This window comes from Silene latifolia, chromosome 5 (assembly GCF_048544455.1).
Source record: "Silene latifolia isolate original U9 population chromosome 5, ASM4854445v1, whole genome shotgun sequence".
NCBI lineage: Eukaryota > Viridiplantae > Streptophyta > Magnoliopsida > Caryophyllales > Caryophyllaceae > Silene > Silene latifolia.
The window spans coordinates 12,592,819-12,617,006 of NC_133530.1; the positions used below are offsets into that span (position 1 = coordinate 12,592,819).

General features: G+C 37.8%; 3 protein-coding genes across 14 annotated transcripts; all 3 read left to right on the forward strand.

Moving 5' to 3' along the window:
* Positions 1-1,589: 1,589 nt before the first annotated feature.
* Positions 1,590-23,941, forward strand: LOC141656746 (disease resistance protein RGA2-like). Of its 12 annotated transcripts, none has more exons than XM_074463775.1 (7): positions 2,784-6,408; positions 7,492-7,760; positions 8,494-8,797; positions 16,333-16,591; positions 17,440-17,844; positions 18,509-18,777; positions 19,644-19,815. In XM_074463775.1, the coding sequence occupies exon 1, from the start codon at positions 3,102-3,104 to the stop codon at positions 6,369-6,371; it is 3,270 nt and encodes a 1,089-aa protein (XP_074319876.1). In that variant the 5' UTR covers positions 2,784-3,101; the 3' UTR covers positions 6,372-6,408; positions 7,492-7,760; positions 8,494-8,797; positions 16,333-16,591; positions 17,440-17,844; positions 18,509-18,777; positions 19,644-19,815. The 12 variants fall into 12 exon arrangements, with proteins under 12 accessions (XP_074319878.1, XP_074319883.1, XP_074319876.1 ...); XM_074463776.1 differs by having other exon boundaries at positions 17,440-17,813; XM_074463777.1 differs by lacking the exons at positions 18,509-18,777; positions 19,644-19,815 and adding an exon at positions 1,590-1,801 and having other exon boundaries at positions 3,017-6,408; positions 17,440-18,051.
* On the forward strand, positions 9,197-10,882 carry LOC141654841 (disease resistance protein RGA2-like). The gene has a single exon (XM_074461955.1). It carries the CDS (start codon positions 9,197-9,199, stop codon positions 10,880-10,882), a length of 1,686 nt encoding a protein of 561 aa, XP_074318056.1.
* LOC141654842 (disease resistance protein RGA2-like) lies at positions 10,948-12,414 on the forward strand. The gene has a single exon (XM_074461956.1). The coding sequence runs from the start codon at positions 10,948-10,950 to the stop codon at positions 12,412-12,414; it is 1,467 nt and encodes a 488-aa protein (XP_074318057.1).
* Positions 23,942-24,188: the final 247 nt, after the last annotated feature.

The window sequence follows — 24,188 nt, forward strand, 5'->3', positions numbered from 1 at the left end:
TCTATTTGGCCCCTCCATTTGTTCAAATCATATCCGAATAAAATGTGATGCTACATGGAAGACAAATTTGCGAGCTACGGCGGGATGGCTCTTTCAAGATAATTTTGGGACTACTTTTCATACTGAATCTGCTACCTTCTAGGCGAAATCTGCTTTCGAAGCGGAGGCAATAACTCTTAAACTTGCCTGCAATAATGCTATCACTCATGGGTTTCAACATATCGATGCAACTTCCGGCTGTTTGAATTTAGTCCTTCAGGTTAACGGCTGCGGGAACCTTCATCAGGATGCTGCTCCAATCATATGTTCTTTAATTTCTTGCGTCTCATCAGTACATTGGTTTTCTCTTAGTCACTGTCCCAGAAACCTTAATAGGATTGCTCATGCTATAGCAAAGGCTGTAGTATGATGATAAACAATCTTTTCAATTTGACAAAAGAAAAAAAAAAAAAAAATTATGGTCGTTTTAAGTTTTATGTTTTTATCACAAAAGTTAGTAAATTAAAATCGTTATTATATTATTATTGTTATTTATTGTCGTTTATAAATATGTAAAGAAAAGTTAGTTCGTTAGTTCATTTTTTTCAATATGATAAAACTATAATTAGTTGTTATAAAAACCGTCTCTATAACACACATGGGATAAAATGATAATTAATTTACTAAATTTAATTTGAATGCTCAAGGGCAAATTAGGAATAAATGAAAAAACATGGGACGTAACAAGTAAAACAGGGGGCGTGATATATCCAATTTTGCTTTTTATAAAGTACTACAATACATTACAATAAAAAATATATTACATATTACATTTTTTTTTCTAACCATCTTTTTCCATATTATAATCCTCCTCGTCACTTTCATCTTCATCTTCATTTTCACTGACATCATCGAATCCATTATCTCGCCAAATGTCTTTTAGTATGTTATTTCGTACCTTATACATAGCTTCCTTACGCTTTGTTTCAGACATGTCTCAATCTGTTGAGATTAACAAGGTATATGTGAAATAAAGGTAAAAATATTAATGAGATAAGTGGACTTGTGAATAAGTAATGAGTAGGCGGTTTAGCATAAACAAATTATAAGGGTCATTTTTTTTGTTTTTTATTTAAGAATAATGTGTATTGGATAATTTTAATATTGGATTTTTTTTGCATTGATTTAAATGAAAAGCGTACTATTTTTGTTTTCAATTTGTCAATATTAGAAAAAGGGGTATGAATTTGTAGTTAATATAAATTGTATGAACTTGTTTAAACAGAACTTATAGGAGCTGAATTAAATTTATAGGAACTGAACTGAACTGAATTTAAAGATGGTAATTTTAAGTTCAAAAGAATAGGGCTTAATTGAAATAAAAAAAAGAGAAAAAAAATCAATGTTGGTAGGAATGGTAGCCATGGTTGACAATAAACGGCGCAATTTAATGTTTTTGTCTGTTTTAATCACGTTTGGGAATAGGGTGAAGAATCCATTGAATTTTTTTTTTCTCTATGTCTCCCACTAAATTAGTGGGAGACGGTCTCTCATAAGATCACTAGGTGTGTAATAAAGGGGTGCAACTTAAAAAAAAGTTGAAAACTTTAGGATACAAGAGAGAAGAAAAAAAAAAAAATTAAAGAGAATTTAAAACAAAACGTAAATTAACCCCCTCTTCTCTCTTCTTTCATCTGAAGAACAACAAATAACAATGGAGATTTTCTACTACCCGGTGTTGGGATCTTTAGCTACAATCTTCGCTATAATGACTTCACCAAATTTCACTACAATTACCTCCTTGTTTATTATCTAATGCTAGGTAATATTATTTAATTTAATTTTTGCCCTTTTTTTTTCATTTCAATTTTTTCAATTCTTTCTTTCGTTTCAGTCGTTTCGTTGCTGCGATTGCGATACTTTAGAAATGTGATTTGTTAATTAGGCATTATTTATTATGCAATTGAGATGTTATGATTAGTTTTATTTAGCTTATGTTAAACTTGTATTTTTGAGGAACCCGTGAGGTACTCAATAGGTGCAAATAGATGTTATAAATGTATCTTTGCTTAGTTGTATAAAACAGTATCGAAGATGTCTTAGCCTAATGATTAGAACTTACGAGAAATTATGGATAATAGGTGCCATGCTCGAATCCCCCTTGGCCCTTCCCTAGATTGTTTTGTTTTGTTTTGATGTAAAGGGAGCCACAAGGACGAGTTTGATACTGACGAGGTCCAAACCCAGGACGTCTGCCTCTTTCCCTAGATTATAATGCGCTCATGTGACACCAAAAAAAAAAAAATAAAGCGGTCCGGGCTTATTGAAGTACTAAGCCAAAATGGCTCTATAATACTATACTTCTGTACGGAGTATACAATTATTGCTAGCCAAGCCTCTATTATGCATTTATGCGTACTACCTATCGTGACTTTACCAACTAAGCTAGTTGACGTCTGCCTCTTTCCCTAGATTATAATGCGCTTTTGGCTAATGTGACACAAATAAAATAAAATAAAGCAGTCCGCTTATTGAAGTATTAAGCCAAAACGGCTCTATAAAATACTAGTTTATGGAGTATACAATTATTGCTAGCCAAGCCAAGCCTCTATTATGTCTGTTTTTTACTCCACTCCATGGTATAAGTCATTAGCAACATGGCCTAGAGCGTATCAACAAACACGTTGGCCAAATGCGCAAAAGGAAATTTAACGTAATGAAGCCAAAACTACAATACTGACAAATTATTGCTAGCCTCTCATAAATTCCTTTGGAACCTCATTTCTCAAGAAATGTGTAGTGAGTGGGAAAAAAATTAAGGTAAAAAACGAAAGATTAATTGCTACACATCAATTCATGAGGGGCCCTGAATTTATGTTCATAACAAAATTCAACATAATAATTATTGCTTAGTTTGCTGTCATATATTTAGCGATTCCTGGAAATTTCCTTGTTCACTAATCAATAAACTGATAGTAAGCCGGAAATAGTACAAATCAATCAATCTATCATCCTCTTAACTACAGAAATATTTCAGGTTTACAGTTTTTATTATCTCATTTCACAAATAATCTATACCAAAAGCAAGCCCTTTTATTTAGAGGACGGAGTCCAAGAGCAAAATGGCTGAATGGATAGTGACTGAGTTGGTTAAAACTATTGGGGATAAAGTGGGTTCCGAAGTCTGGAAAAGAATGGTTGGTGCTTCTGACATTGATTCTCAAATAAAAGAGCTTCAGGATATCAAAAATACCATTGAAGCTACACTTCTTGATGCAGATTCAGCGCAGGAAGTGTGCAGTCATTCTCAACGAGTCGTGCTTGAGAAGCTTGAATATGGACTGGCCAAATTAATCGATTTTCAAGATGCAAAAGCCGCGAAAGCCAAGCAGAAAGAACTCATGGACGGAAGTAAGTTCACCAAAGAGGCGCGCTTGTTCTTTTCCACTTCAAACCAGCTTGTCTCCTCCTTCAAGGATGCTAGAAAAATAAAGGGTATTACGGGGAAACTGAGTCGCATCGCAAGAAACTATGCCCAATTTGGAAGCATAGTTAGCTCGTCATGTGTGAACCAAACCCAAATACTGAGTAATGTATCAGGGTCTTATATGAGTACTGATGTGGTAATTGGAAGAGATGGAGACAAAAATCAGTTGGTAAGGTTGTTGTTAGACTCCTGCACTGCTGCTGGTACCCTCCCCGTTGCTTCTATTGTTGGGATGGGCGGAGTTGGGAAGACTACATTGGCTCAGTATGTGTATAATGATGAAAGGATTAGAACTTATTTTGATTTGCAGCTTTGGGTTTTCGCCACCCAACATTTTAATGTCAAGGATGTGTTACGACAAATGGTGACGTGTGCTACTGATGAAAAAGCTCTTAACTACGAGATTGACCAGCTTCAACGCCGCCTATTTCGAGCAATTGCTGGGAAAAGGTTTCTGCTTGTTTTGGATGGTGCATGGGATGATGACAGTTTGAGAGCAAAATGGCTAGAATTGAGAGCAGTGCTTAGGGCCGGGGCTGAGGGCAGTCAAGTTCTCCTTACCACACGTAGCGACACAGTTGCTAAAATTATTGGGACCCAAGATCCGTACATGGTTAGTGATTTAGGAGATGATGATTCTTGGCTCCTATTTCAATATGTGGCTACTACGAAGTGGCATGAGCCAGGGGTAGAGGCTATCGGTAAGGAGATTGCAAAGATGTGTCCCAAAGTTCCCCTTGTTGTACGGGCAATTGGAAGCCTTTTAGCCGGGAAATATACTGTCAAAGAATGGCGAGCTTTTAGGAATGACCAGCTGGCAAATTTTGCCTCCTATGGTCGTGACGTCATAGGCACTCTTAAACTCAGTTATGATCAATTAGATACAAGGCTAAGACTCTGTGTTGCATACTGCTCTTTGTTCCCAAAGGGTTTTTGTTTTGAAAAAGTTATTCTCATTCATCTTTGGATTGCCATGGGATATGTTGAGGGCGAGTATACAGACCAAAGTCTTGAAGAGGTGGCAGAAGGATATGTGTTGTGCTTGCTTAATCGTGGATTTTTCCACCGTATATATAGCGATGAATTAAACCCATATAAGTGCCCTGATCATTTTCAAATGCACAACGTGATGCATGATTTTGTGCTCTCGATTGCTGGGTTGAAGTATAAGATGGCAGATTCAAATACAAATGAGTTTGATGAAAGAGTTTGTCATGTATCATTCAATTTAGCGTCTGACTCAATTTGGAAAGCCCCATCATCATTATTCAAAATCAAGCAGTTGGAGTCGTTCATTCTTCCTCTTTCACCCTTAGGTTGGTATTCCTTCGAGCACCTGGAAGTTTTCCCGTTAAATAATATATTTATCTGCAGAATTCAGTCTTTGAGGGCATTGCGGATGCATGGGCTAGGGATTAATAAACTGCCAGGATCACTAGGCAAGTTGATCCACTTGAGGTATCTCGACTTTTCGGGTAATTCTATCCGTAAACTCCCTGACTCGATTACACAACTAGTGAATCTTTACTTACTTGACCTATCCTACTGCCGAAGCCTTGAAGAGCTGCCCGAGGAAATAAGCAATCTATTGACATTGAGACACCTTCACCTCTTTGGTTGTGACAATTTGAGTCATATGCCCAAGGGGTTGCTCAGATTGACAAATCTTGAAACACTCGACCATTTCGTTGTGGGAAAACCAAGCAACTCTCTCAATCTGTATGGATCTAAAGCTAAATTGGCATGTGGTTTAGCAGACCTAAGTTTCTTTGATAATCTCAAGGGTTGGTTGTCAATTGTTTTGGTCAAGCGATCAAAGGATATAGTGTTAGAAGCCAAAGCTGCAAATCTGAACAGGAAAGAGATTACGCACTTTGCTATGAGATTCAGAGAGAGTAGAATAGAGGATGAGATGGTGTTGGAGAACCTCAAACCCGGAGCTGATCTAGAATACCTGCTTATAGAAAACTATGGGGGGATGAGGTTGCCATGTTGGATGAGAGAACAAATTCATTTCTGGTTTCCAAATCTGGTTGAAGTTAGAATAATTGGGTGCAAAGAATGCAAATATATGTGCTCCTTTGGAAGACTAGCTCGTCTTAAATGTCTAACCTTACAGAACTTGGATAAGGTGGAGTACATAGAAAATGGTAGTAGCAACAAAAGAAACATGGTGGTTCTCGCGGATGAACAACCTTCCTCTCCCATGTTTCCGTCCCTTACACAACTCTCCCTCAGGGACATACCTGGGTTGAAAGGATGGTGGAGTATCACAGACTCCGCTGAAGATCAGGATTTGAATCAACTTCTGAAATGGACGCCTTCATTTTCTAGACTGGAGGAGATGGAGATAGACATGGAGTTGGTCATTTCATTTGCCAAAGTGTTTCCACAAGGAATTTCTTCTGTACGAGATCTCACTGTTTATGGCAAAACCAAGGTTGTGGCAGAGCAAACATCTACTCCTTCAAATGTGCCTGCTAAGCAGAGACAACCAGCCATTCTCCTCAAAAGCTACCTTCCCATGCTTTGTGACGTATCTTTTTCTAATAATCAAATGGAACTTCTTCCAAAGGAGTTTCAAGGCATGTCTTCTTTGATAACCCTAGGAATATATGACTGTAAAGCTTTTGAGGCAGTTCCAGAGTGGATAGACAGCCTCACCTCCCTCGAATACATTACTATAGATAATTGCCCCAGACTGAAATCGTTGCCATACGAGATCAGCAACCTATTCAACTTGAAGGCCTTAATTATTAAAAACTGCTCTTGGGAGCTTGCAGAAAGATGTCAGGAGCCATCGGGCGAAGACTGGCCCAAAATTCAACATATTCACTACATTGATATTAAACCCGCTAACAATGATAAATCATCAGGCCAAGATTTGGATGGATTAATGAAGTAAAGAGTGGTGGTGGTCGACTGGTCGTTCTGTTGATCTGGTATTGTACCTTCCCCGCCTGGTTTCTAGTGGTTTTAGCATCTCTAGTGTTATATTTATTCTCTTTAGGTTACCTTATTGACTGAAGATTCTGATTGTGTTGCACTACACCAAGCTCTAATTCTCTTATCTAACAACCAGATGTCCATCACTATGAGTCCATGACTACTTTCCATGCTTTTCCATTTCTTAATGCTCGAGTCCCTATCCATTATATATATACTCCAAACAAAATCACACAACTATATAGGGATGCATTCCCTCTTTTTTTTTTTGTTTTGTTGTTGTTGTTGTTGTTGTTGTTGTTGTTGTTGTTGTTGTTGTTTGTTGTACTCCTATAGTCCTATATACTTTAAAATTGACTGAATACAAAATGTTGTTAGAAATGTTTTTCGATTATAAGCCTTAAGTTCCATACCAAATTACTTGAAAACAACCGTAACCGTGGTACTCATAAATTGTGGGGTAAAGGGAGTTGGATGTATACAGCCTGCCTTACCTCTGTGTTTCCGCTAACCATGCAAATTCCTTGGATTGTCAGTAGCCTTATAACGAGTAATAACTAATCCAGTCTTGATAGTGACTCCCTTTCCTTTTTTTTAATGGCATTTTATAGTGTATTCTTCGATGGCTCAGAATGTTTATGTTGTAACTTGTAAATACGGAGTACATTGTTAGGTGGGATATTATGATTTTCTGTGGTCCAAAATCACTCTCCTTCTTTTCTTAATCTTTGTGCCAAAATGAATAGATAACTATTAACGGGGACGGAGGGAGTAGTTTACAAGCTTATAAATCCAACTATAGGGATGAAATTCTCCTCTTTGCTTCATTAAGGCATTAAGAAATTGTGACTTATAATCTTCTGTTGTGAATTTAGAAATCAAGGAAACTTCCTATGATTACTGATTAGGTTTGCATGGTTCCATTGGGATGTTCTGTTCATGTTATTATCCTGCTTACTGTAGTGCCAGAGATTGCATTTTTGTGGTTTAATTGGTGCTGTATACATGTGAACAAGTTTTCTGAATAGCTATCTGTTTCCTGCTGATTTTGACGTATCCCTCTTCTGTGATACATGTAGAGAAGCTTCAAGCAACAGTGGCTGTCAATAGCTTTCTTGAAGACAATTTTTCTTGGGGATAGTCTAATTGCTGTCCTCTCAGGATAGGTTGGTAATGTATCGGGGCATGTATTTTCATTTGGGCCTGTAGCACGCTCTGAGGCTGCAGCTTGCGTTTCGACAGTAGGCATTGCCTGAAATATGTCATTATGAATTGAGAACTGTGAAATCTTTCAGAGAAGAAGAATTTGGTTGCTTAATTCAAGGCGCTGCAGTGGTCATTGCTTCTGGTATGTCCTCTGAACTGTCAAATGGATAAAATTGTACAGGGTATACACTCAATGACTCAACTGATCACGGCTTGAGTTGTAACCTTGATTTGAGAAATTATTAACTGTTGTTTGTCTGTTTCTTCATCTACACCACAATTGCTGATGTAGTCTATTCATAAGGGTTGTCTATTAGAGAGTCGTGTATAGAGATGAGGCAGAGTCCGCTTTAACTGTAACTTACTACCCCACAACTTTTCTTATGTTTAAATAAACTCTGTTATTGCCGAGAAAATTTAAACAAACATTGTGATATGGAGTATATAGTAATCCATATACTACCAACCACTCACATATTACGCGTTCTTTCTAATGTTGCTACTTCGTACTTGTTTAATGCATATCTGTTGCTGGCGCTTTGGTCATAATCACCTTTCATAAGGTGGCTGTAATTAGTGTTCAACTGTGACGTTATTTAAGAAGTTTATTATTTCCACCTTTTTTATGCATTGATGTTTTCAGTTTTCACTTTCAATTTGATAAAATGGTAATTTGGAGATACAGAGTATATCGTAAATTATATTGTTAGATTTGTAGATAAAAATGAGTATGCATTACGGTATTTAATCTTATACTTTGAAAGTTATGAACGTGTAAAGTCAGTGTCTTAAAATATGTGAACAATTCAAAATTGAAACATTATTTCCTCCTTTTTGTTGGCCATTTACATTTCATGTTTGTTTATGTTGAGCAGATGGATAAATAAATAGCTTTGCTTGGAGCCGAATAAACCGCTGTTATGAGGGGTGAATGTATATACTTAATTTTCCTCAATGATGAAGAGATTCCATATGGATTTATATTGGCGACTGTAATTAATGCTGGCTTCAACGTTGGGATTTTCTATTGCATCCGTATAAGGGGTCATTCGTCTCTTAAAGCTGAGAGTTACACGCCTACACATACGTAGTTCAGCTCAGCTGTTTCTTTGCTCCTTCTCTGTTGCTTCCAATTGAAGCAAATGTATGTCGGATCTCCAGTTCTTATCCTAAATCGAGGTTAGATCATAACAATTACTGCTTGATGACTTTTTAGTTTTTACTGGCCCGTACGAATTGATCCTTACTGCAACAGTATTCAAGACTATGTAAACAACCTGTAAGTTTGAGGGAGTATATAATACGGTCTCTTTATGCTTTTAGTGCCTCATTTCAACATTGAAATCTTTTACACGACACTGATTTGGAAAAAGAGAGATGGGAGTGAATGACGCGGTCTTACATTTAAAGTTATCCTCTTAACACAACATTTAAAGTTATACCTTCACTGTCTTACATTCTTACAAACCCAGCCAAACCCTCCTTCAAAATATAACCTCAACTGTCGGCACTCGGCAGGATATTCTGTTTCCAAAAAAAAATAGCCCTTCATATATTGCCTTCCCCTGCACAGGCTGAATGGCTGAATCTATAGTGACTGAGTTGGTTAAAACTATTGGACAGAAAGTGGGTTCCGAAGTTTGGAAAACAATTGCTGGGGCAGCTGACATTGATTCCCAAATAAAAGGGCTTCAGGATGTCAAAAATACCATTGAAGCTACACTTCTTGATGCTGATTCAGCGCATGTGTGCAGCCATTCTCAACGAGATGTGCTCGAGAAGCTTGAACGTGGTCTTGCCAAATTAATCGATTTCCAAGATGCAAAAGCCACAAAAGGAAAGCAGAAACAACTCATGAGTGGAAGTAAGTTCACCAAAGAGGTGCGCTTGTTCTTTTCCACCTCAAACCAGCTTGTCTCCCCCTTCAAGGATGCTGGGAAAATCAAGGGTATTACCGGGGAACTGAGTCGCATTGCAAGAAACCATGCCCAATACGGAAGCATAGTTAGCTCGTCATCTTTGAACCAAACCCGAACATTGAGCAATTTATCAGGGTCTTATATGAGTACTGATTTGGTAATTGGACGAGATGGAGACAAGGATAAGATGGTAGGCTTGCTGTTAGACTCCTCCGCTGCTGCTGGTGTCCTCCCTGTTGCTTCCTTTGTTGGGATAGGTGGAATTGGGAAGACTACATTGGCTCAATATGTGTACAATGATGAAAGGATTAAAAGATATTTTGATTTGCAGCTTTGGGTTTCCGCCACTCAAGATTTTCATGTCAAGGATGTATTACGACAGATGGTGACGTGTGCCACTAATGAAAAAGCTCTCAACTACGAGATCGATCAGCTCCAACGGCGTCTATATCAAGCAATTGCTGGGGAGAGATTTCTACTTGTTTTGGATGGTGTATGGGATGACGAGAGATTGAAAGCAAAATGGATAGAACTCAGAACACTCCTCAGGGTCGGGGGTCAAGGGAGTCGAGTTCTCCTTACCACACGTAGCGAAACGGTTGCTACAATTATTGGGACCCAAGACCCATTAATGGTTACTGATTTAGGAGATGATGATTCTTTGCTCCTCTTTCAATATGTGTCTACTACAGAGTGGCATGAGCCAGGGGTGGAGGCCATCGGGAAAGATATTTCAAAGATGTGTCCTAAAGCCCCCCTTGTTATACGGGCAATTGGAAGCCTTTTAGCGGGGAAACATTCTGTCCATGAATGGCGAGCTTTTAGGGATGATCAGCTTGCAAATTTTGCATCCTATGGCCGTGATGTCGTGGGCACACTCAAACTCAGTTATGATCAATTAGGTACAAGGCTAAGACTATGTGTTACATACTGCTCTTTGTTCCCAAAGGGTTTCCAATTTAAAAAAGGTGTACTCATTCGTCTTTGGATTGCCATGGGATATGTCGAGAGAGAATTTGCTAATCAAAGTCTAGAAGAGGTGGCAGAAGGATATGTGTTGTGCTTGCTAAATCGAGGTTTCTTCTTTTGTAAAAGCAGGGATGGATACAAGTGCCCTGTGTTTTTTCAGATGCACAACCTGATGCATGATTTAGTGCTCTCGATTGGTGGGTTAAAGTATAAGATGGCAAATTCAACTACAAATGAATTTGATGAAAGAGTTTGTCACGTATCATACCATTTATTATCCCGCTCGTTTTTCAAAGTCCCATCATCACTATTCAAAATCAAGCGATTGAAGTCATTCCTTCTCCCCTGTTCCATCGGAAAATCGGCGTTCCCATAATAAAGTTACACTTTTCAATTTAAATGACATATCTATATTCGAATTGAGTCTCGAGGGTGCTGCGGATGCATGGGCTAGGGATTAATAAAGTGCCAAGATCACTAGGCAAACTGATTCACTTGAGGTATCTAGATTTTTCGTTCAACCCTATCCGTAAACTTCCTGACTCAATTACGCAATTAGTGAATCTTTACTTCCTTAACTTATCCAATTGTGGGAACCTTGAAGAGTTGCCTGAGGAAATAGGCAAGCTAGTGGCACTCAGTCACCTTGACCTCATTGGTTGTGATAAACTGAGTCATATGCCAAAGGGGTTGCAGAAATTGACATGTCTTGAAACACTAGGCTATTTTGTTGTGGGAAAGCCAAGAACCTCTGTCAGTCTCTATGGATCTAAGGCTAAGTTGGCTTGTGATCTAGCTGACCTAGGCTATCTTGATAATCTCAAGGGCAAGTTGACAGTCGTTTTGGTCGATCGTTCAAAGGATATAGTTTCAGAAGCCAATGCTGCAAATCTGGACAGGAAAGTGATCTTGGAGTTTACTATGGAATTTAAACGGAGCAGTATAGAGGACGAGATGGTACTAGAAAACCTGAAGCCCGGTGCTAATCTAGAATACCTGCGTATAAAAAACTATGGAGGAAAGAGGTTGCCAAGTTGGATGAGGATAGGAATCCATTGCTGGCTTCCAAATCTGGTTGAAGTTAGAATAGAAGAGTGCAAAGAATGCATAAATATGTGCTCCTTTGGAAGACTCCCTCATCTTAGAAATCTAGTGTTACGGAACTTGGATAAGGTGGAGTACATAGAAAATGGTAGTAGCAGCATAAATAACATGGTAGTTGTTGCAGACGAATACCCTTCCACTCCCTTATTCCCGTCCCTTACAGACCTCACACTCAAAGACATACCTGGGTTGAAAGGATGGTGGAGTATTACAGCGTCTGCTCAAGATCGGGGTCAGAATCAACTCCTGAAATTGATGCCTATATGTCCCAAATTAAGGAGAGTGACAATGGACATGGAGTTGGTGATTTCATTGGCCCAAGTGTTTCTACAAGGTATTTCTTCTTTACAACGTCTCTCTGTTTGGGGCACAACCAAGGTGGTAGCAGAGCAAACATGTGGTACTTCAAATGTGCTTCCTAAGCAGAGACAACCAGTCATCCTCCTCAAAAACTACATTCCCTCGCTCCGTATCCTAACTTTTAACAATATTCAAATGGAACATATTCCTGAGGAGTACCAGGGTATGTCTTCTTTGACAAGCCTAAGGATATACACATGTGAAGCATTAGAGGCGGTTCCAGAGTGGATTGACAGCCTCACCTCTCTAGAAAGCATTACTATACATGAATGCCCAAGATTGAAATCGTTGCCGCACGAGATGAGCAACCTATCCAACTTGAAGACACTTTCCCTTTCAAAATGTTCAACAGAGCTTGCTGAGAGATGCCAATCGCCATTAGGCAAAGACTGGCCCAAAATTCAACATATTCCCAACATTACCATTCAACCTGCTAATTACTAAAAATGGGAAGAATGAATAGAATCAATCAAGTGAAGTGCTAATCTCTATCCAGATGATTAACAAAAGTGGTGGTACTTGACGTGTTGATCAGGTGTCCATTTTACTAATTTTTATTTTATTTTTCCATAGGCGTACATTACTTAATTCTTTTGGGTGGATTGTGTGATCTAATCAAACAATTTTAGATTTAGCTAATCTCTCGTTAAGATGAATATATTTCTCTTTAATTTAAAATGGGTTCCATAGTGTGAGGTATTTATATAAATAAAACAAGTTTTGCTCTATTACCTAGGTATTATGCTTTTTAAAATACCCCAGTACTTAGTCTTAATCCGCTTAAAATGGATGTGTCCGTTTTAAACGATAATTTGTATTTTATACTCCCTCCTATTCACAATAAACCTCCCATTTCATTTTGACACAAATATTAAGGAAACACACTACCCCACTATATAATTAAATTTGGACCACACAAATACACTACCCCACCATACAATTAAATTTGGACCACACAAACACTTACCAAAAAAGGAAATAGGGAAGTTATTGTGAATAGACGGAAAAGGAAATAGGGAAGTTTATTGTGAATAGGAGGGAGTATTAGGATTTTTTCCCTAGGTGATTAGGGAAAAGGTAAAAGTGGCGCCAATAAAGGACAAGATCATGGAAAATCGACTAAGATGGTTTGGCCGTGTGAAAAGGAGACATATGGACGCACCAGTTAGGAGGCTACAGACTTGGAGAACATAAAAGGTCCCTAGGAGTAGAGGGAGACCGAGACAGACATGGTTGAGACTTGAGAGTGATAGAGCACGATATGAGATTTCTGGGGCTTGAGGAGAGGATGGTGATAGAGAGGGCACAATGGAGGGAAAAGATACATGTGGATTTTTAGTATTTGACATTATTTGACATATTTAGTGTTTTTATTTAATTTTAAAAAAATTATTTGTTCTTCTCTCCTTTATTACACCTTTTTTACCAACCACTTTCTTATGTATTTTACTTGGTTTACTTTTAAGGTATTCCGGATCCTTAAAGTCTACTTCGGTTTTCAAAATCGTTTTAATCCTTATTCTCGATTTAAATTTTAAGTTTTTTATAAAAGAAATGCGGAATTCAATTTAAAAACCCATAAGTTTACCTTGACTTTATATTATGTTTCGCTCTCCCTTTTGTTTTTCATTTTTCCCTTTTCTATTTTTTTCGCATTTTGAGGTGTGCGTTCACACATGGACGGTTCTAAATGATGATTCATGTCAGCTGCCCCAAATCATTTTGGGATTAAGTTGTTGTTGTGGCACGAGCTAACATTTTTTTAAAAGTTTTTTTTAATGGTTAAGTATGTGAGTTCAGAAACTTTACAGTATTGCTCATATTCTTTAAAACAAAACTCGAAAACTTTAGTACAAAGCTCGGATTTTAAACCATACAACTGGTGGTATAATCTATTTATTGACAAAGAAGCTAGTTACACAAAAGTATAGTGTGTGTTTGACCTAACTTGTAAAAGTGTTTGGACTTAAAAGACTTTTTTGGCTAAACACAACATTTTTAAAGGGAAAGTTAAAAAAATTCTCAAAAATTAAAAATCTATAGTTTTGCCCATAAAAATAGAAGCAACAATTTGATGCTTCTATTTTTAAAAAACACTTGTAGAAAATTAAGCTTGAAAAACAAAAACTCATTTTTGAGAAGTAAGGCCAAACATGCTCATAATAATTTTATAATTCAAGCTAAGATGAAAAACATAATGCAAGCAAATGACGAATGAGACTATGACGAGAAATAAGAACATACATTGGATGTACTACCTCATACCTCATTAGTTTTTGAGCTATGTGTATTTTTTCTGAGTTTTTTAAAGTTTATAAGTTACATTTTAATTTTTTACCGTCAAAACTCAAATTTAACTGAGCTTATATGTAATGTTTTAGAGTTATATTGTAATTTTTTGAGTTTAATGTCTAATTGAATGAACTCATAAACTTTATAGTAAAACTCAGAAACTTTAAAATAAAACTCGAAAACTTTATTGTAATGCTCAAAAACTAAACAATTGGTGGTAATACATCAGATGTATAATCCACTTACTGAACTATGACCTCATTAAACTACATACGACTATACGAGTAGTACATAACTACATGCCCGATCACGTACAATATAGTGGAAAATTACGTGCATGAACCGTGGAGTCCTATTATAGACCTCAACACGTATATCTCAACTTGAAAATCGATCGAAAATATCTGAATTAATGTTCTTTCAAAAACCCGGTGTATGGCCCGTAAGGGTGGAGTCTAGTGGTTAAACCTTGGGTGAAATTTCTAGGAGACTCAGGTTCAAGCCTCCCCAAGGACAAAATCTTATGGGTCATTCTTGACCTGAGTCCATGCCTAATAGACTTCGAGCCTGTCACCGAAGGGTGTTTTCCGTAATATCTGTATCTTCAATCTTGGCTACAATTGAATGCACCAAATTTCCGCTACAATTACATCCTCCTTTACTCTCTCATCATAGGTAACTTTTTATTCTTCCGTTTCCGCCTGCTTCTATGTCGTCGGATATCTGTCTGGGTAGCTGATTCTTTCCATATGTGATTTGTGAATTTTTCAATTTTCATGGAATTAGAAGATGCTATAATTAGTTTATTGTAGCTTAATTTATATTGATGTTTTTGAGGAATTGATTATTAGGCGAAGAATGTGTTTCTGTCAATTTTATCGATTCGTTCTTACGTTTCTGTCAATTTGTTACTGCGATTACGGTTCTTTTACTGTCTTATTAGATTATAATTTGCTAATAGACGATGTTTATAGTGTGGTCTATATATTCCCTTATTTGTTTATATGCTTTCCATCCCCCTTCTATGAATTCCCGTTACATCATCAGCGACAACATTACCCCATTGCCTCAAAGGTACTCGTAAATTGCGGGATAAAGGGGGTCGGATGTATGTAGCCTGCCTTACCTTTGTATTTCTGTTGTCCATGCAAAATCCTTAGATTATCAGTATACTTATATCAGTAATAACTAATCCAGTCTTGACAGTAGCTCTCTTTCCAATGGCTTTTGATGGCATCTACCAGTGTATTCACTGATGGCTCAACATCTTTGCGTTGTAAAGTACTTTGTTTCGGCATGAGTAGATAACCACTGAAAGACAGTTACAAGCTTATAAATCCAACTATAGAGCTGGATTTCTCTTCTTTGCTTCATTAAGGCAGCATGTACTCACTGTTGGTCATTTCGTAATTGCTGGTAGTAATGTAACCAATCCGTCAGATTCTGAGCTCACTTAAGCTCTAGAGTTTTATAACAAGAGTTCAAGATCAATGCAAAGCTAGAGATCGGCTTGCAAGATTTATCATGAGCTTGAGCTTAGTTGAAGTACATGTTATAAAAAAAAATGATTGCATCTATGCTTAATGCTTGTGAGTTAAAACTTAAAAAAGACACTATTTTCAACAGACGTGATTCGCAGTGTTTCAGAAAGTTGTAGTCTACCAATTACCTAAAAATAAAACTAAAATATGTTCCTATCCAAGCTGAAACTAACCAGAATCATGCAGAGATTGTAATTTTTGCCCTTTCGAGTTCAACAATAGGTTTGGTGTCTAATTATAGTAACTACAGGAATTACTTGAGAAATTATGACTTATAATTTTTCTGTTGTAAATCAAGAAAACTTCTATGATCAGGTTAAAATTATGACTTATAATTTTTCTGTTGTAAATCAAGAAAACTTCTATGATCAGGTTTATATTGGTGCATTCATTACTTATCCTGATTCCCGTAGGCAGGAGATTGCATTTTTGTGTTTTGAATGATGATGTTCACATTTGACATGGTTTTAACAATAGAGCTATTTGTTCTGGCTGATTTTGATCTATTCCTCTTCTGTGATATATATAGACACGCTTCGAGCGACATTGGCTCTTCAATAGCTTTCTTGAAGACAACTTTTCTTGGGAATAGCATCATTGATGTCTTCTCGGGATAGGTTTGTAATGTATCCCTGCATGCATTCGCAGTTGGCATGTAGCTCCCTTCGACACTTGCTACAGTAGGCATGGCCTCAATATGTCATTATGAATTGAGAACTATGGAGATCTTTAAGAGAACAAGATTTTGCTTGCTTATTTCAAGGGTGCTGGAGTGGTCGTTCCTTCTGGTATGTCCTCTGAACTGTCGGATGGATAAGCTGATTCAAACTTATTTATTGCTTGTCAACTCTGATTGTGCTATTTCTTTGGCAATTTGGCTACCACTCAGAGTTACAACAAAAATTACTTTCAGCTACGTAGACTCTCATTGCTTTTCACAACATTATTAATTGTTCTTTTTCTGTATCTTCATCATTCTTCTACACCACAGTTGCAGATGTTGCCTAATCGTAAGGGTCGTCTGTTATAGAGTTATGCGTAGAGACGGGGCGAACTCAACTTTTAGCTGTGACTCTTACTACTCCACAACTTTTCTTGTGTTTATTAAATAAGCTCAATCAAACAAACAAATAAATAAATAAATATAGTACTTGTAATAGTTTGTCCGTTCTCTATGTAAATCTTTGTCTTTTTTTTTAAACATTGTGATATGGAGTATTTAAGTATATTATATAGTACAGTACTCCAAATTACCAACCACTAACACATTACCTGGAAATTACCAACGCAGGTTAGAATAACAATACAAAAGTAGTCAGTATTATTTAAAAGAAAGACCTTGACTTTACTTGAAATGCACCATACCAGTATTCATGCTTTCAGTATACGACAAAGCCGAGTGCACTACCGAAGTTAAACACATGGCTTTCGTAACTCTTTCCCAGTTCCAGGAAAGCTCCTTTTTCACTGAAATAAACAGATTTACAGATATAAACCCAAGTGTTACTGATTCAATAATCATCCTCTTAACACCAAATTTTAAAGTTAAACCAAAACAAATCAACCTTTATAACCTTCCCTTGAAGAGGCTGAATGGCTGAATCAATAGTGGCTGAGTTGGTTAAAACTCCTGCAGGAAAAGTGGGTTCCAAAGTTTGCAAAACAATAAGTGGTGCAGCTGACATTGATTCTCAAATAAAAAGGCTCCGGGATATCAAAAATACTATTGAAGCTACACTTCTTGATGCAGACTCAGTGCAGGTTTGCAGTCATTCTCAACGAGACGTTTTTGAGAAGCTTGAACGCGGAATTGCCAAATTAATTGATTTCCAAGATGCCAAAGCTGCGAAAGCCAAGCAGAAAGATCTCATGGGCGGAATTAAGTTCACCAAAGAGGCGCGCTTGTTCTTTTCCAAATCAAACCAGATTGTCTACCGCTTCGAGGCTAAAAAAATCAAGGGTGTCACGGGGGAACTCAATCGCATGGCAAGAAACCATCGGCATTAGCATGTACTCACTGTTGTTCATTTCATTATTGCTGGTAGGAATGTAACCAATCCGTCAGATTCTTAGCTCACTTAAGCACTAGAGTAATATAACTAGAGTTCAAGATGAACGCAAAGCTTGAGATCGGCGTGCAAGATTTATCATGAGCTTGAGCTTAGTTCAAGTACATATTGTAAAGAAAATATAATTGCATCTCTGCTTGTGAGTAAAACAATATCAGATTACCAGCCGTTATTCGCAATGTTTCAGAAAGTTTTAGTCGACCAATGACGTCTTTAGTCTTTACATTATTCTGTTGTTATTTCTATTCAACTGTATTTACTTAGCCTAAAAATCAAACTAAAATATGTTCTTATCCAAGCTGAAACTAGCGAAACACCTGTAGTCCTGCAGAGATAGTCATGTTTGAATGTTTGACTGCTTTGCCTTTTTGAGTTCAAAAATACATTTGGCGTCTAATTATCTATATTACGGGAATTACTTGAGAAATTATGATGTATAATGTTCTGTTGTAAATATAGAAAACAAGAAAACTTCTATGATTAAGTTTATATTGGTCCATTCATTACTTATCCTGATTCCCGTCGTGCCAGGCATGTTTGTGGTTTAATTGGTGCTGTTTACATGTGAACAAGTTTTCTGAATAGCTATCTGTTTCCTGCTGATTTTGACGTATCCCTCTTCTGTGATACATGTAGAGAAGCTTCAAGCAACAGTGGCTGTCAATAGCTTTCTTGAAGACAATTTTTTTTGGGGATAGTCTCATTGCTGTCCTCTCAGGATAGGTTGGTAATGTATTGGGGCTTGTATTTTCATTTGGGCCTGTAGCACGCTCTGAGGCTGCAGCTTGCGTTTCGACAGTAGGCATTGCCTGAAATATTTCATTATGAATTGAGAACTGTGAAATCTTTCAGAGAAGAAGAATTTGGTTGCTTAATTCAAGGCGATGCAGTGGTCATTGCTTCTGGTATGTCCTCTGAACTGTCAAATGGATAAAATTGTACAGGGTATAAACTCAATGACTCAACTGATCACGGCATGAGTTGTAACCTTGATTTGAGAAATTATTAACTGTCGTTTGTCTACATAGAATCTCATTGTTTTTTTGCGGTGGCGAGATTATTAACTGTTGTTTGTCTGTTTCTTCATCTACACCACAGTTGCAGATGTAGCCTATTCATAAGGGTTGTCTATTAGAGAGTCGTGTATAGAGATGAGGCAGAGTCGGCTTTAACTGTAACTTACTACCCCACAACTTTTCTTATGTTTAAATAAACTCTGTTATTGCTGAAGTAGGTGAGAAAATATAAACAAACATTGTAATCCACATACTACCATCCACTCACATATTACGCGTTCTTTCTAATGTTGCTACTTCGTACTTGTTTAATGCATATCTGTTGCTGGCGCTTTGGTCATAATCACCTTTCATAAGGTGGCTGTAATTAGTGTTCAAATGTGACGTTATTTAAGATGTTAATTATTCCCTCCTTTTTGATGCATTGATGTTTTCAGTTTTCACTTTCAATTCGATAAAATGGTAATTTGGAGATACAGAGTATATCGTAAATTATATTGTTAGATTTGTAGATAAAAATGAGCATGGATTACGGTATTTAATCTTATGCTTTGAAAGTTATGAACGTGTAAAGTTAGTGTCTTAAAATATGTGAACAATTCAAAATTGAAACATTGTTTGCTGTAGTGCATGAGTTTAACCCATATGAGCATCAAAATGGGGTAATTATTTAACGGAGGATTGCATTTCAATGAAACCTTTTAGTTATTGTATTCTTTGGCCATTTACATTTCATGTTTGTTTATGTTGAACAGATGGATAAAATAGCTTTGCTTGGAGCCGAATAAACCGCTGTTATGAGGGGTGAATGTATATACTTAATTTTCCTCAATGATGAAGAGATTCCATATGGATTTATATTTGTTTCTTTGTTCCTTCTCTGTTGCTTCCAATTGAAGCAAATGTATGTCGGATCTCCAGTTCTTATCCTAAATCGAGGTTAGATCATAACAATTACTGCTTGATGACTTTTTAGTTTTTACTGGCCCGTACGAATTGATCCTTACTGCAACAGTATTCAAGACTATGTAAACAACCTGTTAGTTTGAGGGAGTATATAATACGGTCTCTATGCTTTTACACGACACTGATTTGGAAAAAGAGAGATGGGAGTGAATGAAGGGTTAACTTTAGAAAGAAAACTTGTGTCAAAGTTAAATCCATGCCCCCGCCAAGCTAAGTGGCTAACCATATTACTTTCAAAACATTACCTGGAAATTACCAGAGCAGGTGCCAAGATTAAAAAAGACGCGGTAGTCGTATTATTTAAAAGAAAGGTATTGACTGTTAAAGGCAAATTTGAACACATGAAATCATCAATTCACTCTGAGTCCACAGCACAATCGACTTTATAGCACAAACAGTTTAAAGTTTACATAGTGGAGCCGAAAGTATCATGTTTGCCCAACTTTCTCTTTTCTTTTGCAGTACCAGGAAACCTCCATTTTAATCATAGTACATAGATAAATAAACTAATATAAACTCAAGTGCTTTACTAATCAACCCAAACCCTCCTTCAAAATACAACCTCAACTGTCGGCACTCGCCAGGTTTATTCTGTTTCCGAAAAAAAAAAAAAAAAAAAAAAAAAAAAAAAAAAAAACCTTCATTAATCATTACCTTCCTCTGCACAGGCTGAATGGCTGAATCGATAGTGGCTGAGTTGGTTAAAACTATTGCAGACAAAGTGGGTTCCGAAGTTTGCAAAACAATAGTTGGTGCGGCTGATATTGATTCCCAAATAAAGGGGCTTCAGGGTATCAAAAATACTATTGAAGCTACACTTCTTGACGCACATTCGGCGCAGGTGTGCGCAGTCATTCTCAACGAGACGTGCTCGAGAAGCTTGAACGTGGTCTTGCCAAACTAATCGATTTCCAAGATGCAAAAGCCGCAAAAGCCAAGCAGAAACAGCTCATGGGCGGAAGTAAGTTTACCAAAGAGGTCCGCTTATTCTGTTCTTCTTCAAACCAACTTGTCTCCCCCTTCAAGGATGCTAGGAAAATCAAGGGTATTACGGGGGAACTGAGTCACATTGCGAGATACCATGCCGAATTTGGAAACATAGTTACCTCGTCATCTTTGAACCAAACCCGGACATTGAGCAATGAATCGGGGTCTTATATGAGTACTGATATGGTATTTGGACGAGATGGAGACAGGGATAAGATGGTAAGCTCGCTGTTAGACTCCTCCGCTGCTGCTGGTATCATCCCTGTCGCTTCTCTTGTTGGGATAGGTGGAGTTGGGAAGACTACATTGGCTCAATATGTGTACAATGATGAAAGGATTAAAAGATATTTTGATTTGCAGCTTTGGGTTTGCGCCACCCAAGATTTTAATGTCAAGGATGTATTACGGCAGATAGTGACAAGTGCGACTGATGAAAAAGCTCTCGACTACGATATCGATCAGCTCCAACGGCATCTCTTTCGAGCAATAGCCGGGAAGAGGTTTCTGCTTGTTTTGGATGGTGTGTGGGATGACGACAGTTTGAGAGCAAAATGGCTAGAACTGAGAGCCCTGCTCAGAGTCGGGGCTCAAGGGAGTGATGTTCTGCTTACTACACGTAGCAACATAGTTGCTGGAATTATTGGGACTCGAGACCCATTAATTGTCAGGGATTTAGGAGATGATGATTCTTTGCTCCTCTTTCAATATGTGTCTGCTACAGAGTGGCATGAGCCAGGGGTGGAGGCCATCGGTAAGGAGATTGCAGAGATGTGTCCCAAAGTGCCCCTTGTAATACGGGCAATTGGAAGCCTTTTAGCCGGGAAACGTACTGTCAAGGAATGGCGAGCTTTTAGGGATGATCAGCTTGCAAATTTTACATCGTATGGCCGTGACGTCATAGGCACACTCAAACTCAGTTATGATCAATTAGGTACAAAGCTAAGACTATGTGTTCTATACTGCTCTTTGTTCCCAAAGAGATTCCATTTCGAAAAAAGTTTTCTCATTCGTCTTTGGATTGCCATGGGATATGTTGAGTGCGAGTATGCTAATCAAAGTTTAGAAGAGGTGGCAGAAGGATATGTCGCGTGTTTGCTAAACCTAGGATTTTTCTACTGTCATAACTGGGATGGGTATAATTGCCCAGTCTATTTTTGGATGCACAACCTGATGCATGATTTGGTGCTCTCGATTGCTGGGTTCAAGTATAAAATGGCAGATTCAAATACAAATGAATTTGATGAAAAAGTTTGTCACGTATCATACCATTTTACAGAGGACTCGTCTTTCAAAGTCCCATCATCACTATTCAAAATCAAGCAGTTGATGTCGTTCCTTCTCCCTCTTCCATTAAATACAGATTTTTTGAACCCAGTTAGAGTTTTCCCATCAAATGATACGTGTATATTCAGAATTCAGTCGTTGAGGGCACTGCGGATGCATGGGCTAGGGATTAATAAACTGCCAAGATCAGTAGGGCAACTGATCCACTTGAGGTATCTTGATATTTCGCACAACACTATCCGTAAGCTCCCCAACTCAATTACCCATCTAGTGAATCTTTACTTACTTGACCTGTCCTACTGTCGAAGCTTTGAAGAATTGCCCGAGGACATAAACAAGCTAGTGATGCTGAGACACCTTAACCTCCTTGGTTGTGACAAATTGAGTCATATGCCCAAGGAATTGCTCAGACTGACACGTCTTGAAACACTAAATTATTTCGTTGTAGGGAAACCAAGCAACTCTCTCACTCTCTCTGGATATAAAGCTAAATTGGCATGTGGTTTAGCAGACCTAAGTTTCTTTGACAATCTTAAGGACAAGTTGACAATCGTTTTGGTGGATCGATCAGAGGAAATAGTGGCAGAAGCCAAAGCTGCAAATCTGGATAAGAAAGAGATAACGGAGTTTAGTATGATATTTGGAGAGAGCAGATTAGAGGACGAGATGGTGCTAGAAAACCTTAAACCCATTTTCGATCTAAAATACCTACGTATAGAGAGTTATGGAGGGATGAGGTTGCCATGTTGGATGAGGGAAGGAATCCATTTTTGGTATCCAAATCTAGTTAAAATTGAAATAGTCGAGTGCAAAGAATGCATAAATCTGTGCTCCTTTGGAAGACTCCCTCGTCTTCAGACTCTATACTTGGAGAGATTGGATAAGGTGGAGTACATAGAAGAAAATGGTAGTAGCTACAAAAGCAACATGGTAGCTCCCTTATTCCCGTCCCTTGAATGGCTCCACCTCAAAGACATACCCGAGTTGAAGGGATGGTGGAGTATGACAGAGTCTCCTCAACATCGGAATCAGAATCAAGTCCTGGAATGGATGCCTCCATTTCCCAAATTGGGGAGGGTGGACATGGACATGGACTTGGTAATTTTATTGGCCAAAGTGTTTCTACAAGGTATTTCTTCTTTAAAGCATATCGCGGTTGTTGGCAAAACCAAGGATGTAGCAGAGCAACCAGTCATCCTCCTCAAAAACTACCTTCCTAGGCTCCGCGGACTATCTTTTTCAGATAATCAAATGGAACATCTTCCGGAAGAGTTTCGAGGTATGTCTTCTTTGGAAGACATAATTATAGTCAACTGTGAAGTATTAGAGTCGGTTCCAGAGTGGATTGACAGCCTCACCTCCCTCCAAAGGCTTTATATAAGTTGTTGCCCAAGATTGAAATCGTTGCCGCACGAGATGAGCAACCTAACCAGCTTGAAGTCACTAAGCCTTGAAGAATGCTCAAGGGAGCTCGCAGAGAGATGCCAATCACCATCAGGAGAAGACTGGCTCAAAATTCAACATATTCCCAACATTATCATTGAACCTGATACCGATGATGAATCATGGTTTTAAAATGGGTAAGAATTGGATGAATCAAGTAAAAACTTAATTTCGATTAAGAATATGTGACATATTACTAGGAGCTTGGTATCGTTGGCATGTTAATCTTATGTGTTTAACGTTTATCTCTGATTGTGCTTTTTAAAATAGCCCATTACTATATCCGTCTTAAACAAAAATTTGTATTCTAGATTAAACCAAAGAATTTTAAGTAGGAATAAATTTGAAACCCCCGTACCTCTGTAGTATCAAACATCATGAGTTCATTCCATCCCATTGCATTATTATCATGAACCAAACGACCCCAAAATACCCAAATCGTCTTCAGATAGGTAAGGCTCCCATGGCGAGGAAGAAGGTAATGTGATTCTCAATAGGGGGCAATGAAAATCAGTTGTTGTAACCAATGTTAGTTTTTGAATTAACACTGAGTTATCAACACATTCCGTTGTGAATTCATGATAGAGCATCAATCCATGGTGCATCGACAAGCGAACTAA

What these genes read in the sequence shown, in the direction of transcription:
- LOC141656746 (XM_074463777.1), top strand. Translation starts at nt 3,102, where the DNA reads ATGGCTGAATGGATAGTGACTGAGTTGGTTAAAACTATTGGGGATAAA.
- LOC141654841 (XM_074461955.1), top strand. Translation starts at nt 9,197, where the DNA reads ATGGCTGAATCTATAGTGACTGAGTTGGTTAAAACTATTGGACAGAAA.
- LOC141654842 (XM_074461956.1), top strand. Translation starts at nt 10,948, where the DNA reads ATGCATGGGCTAGGGATTAATAAAGTGCCAAGATCACTAGGCAAACTG.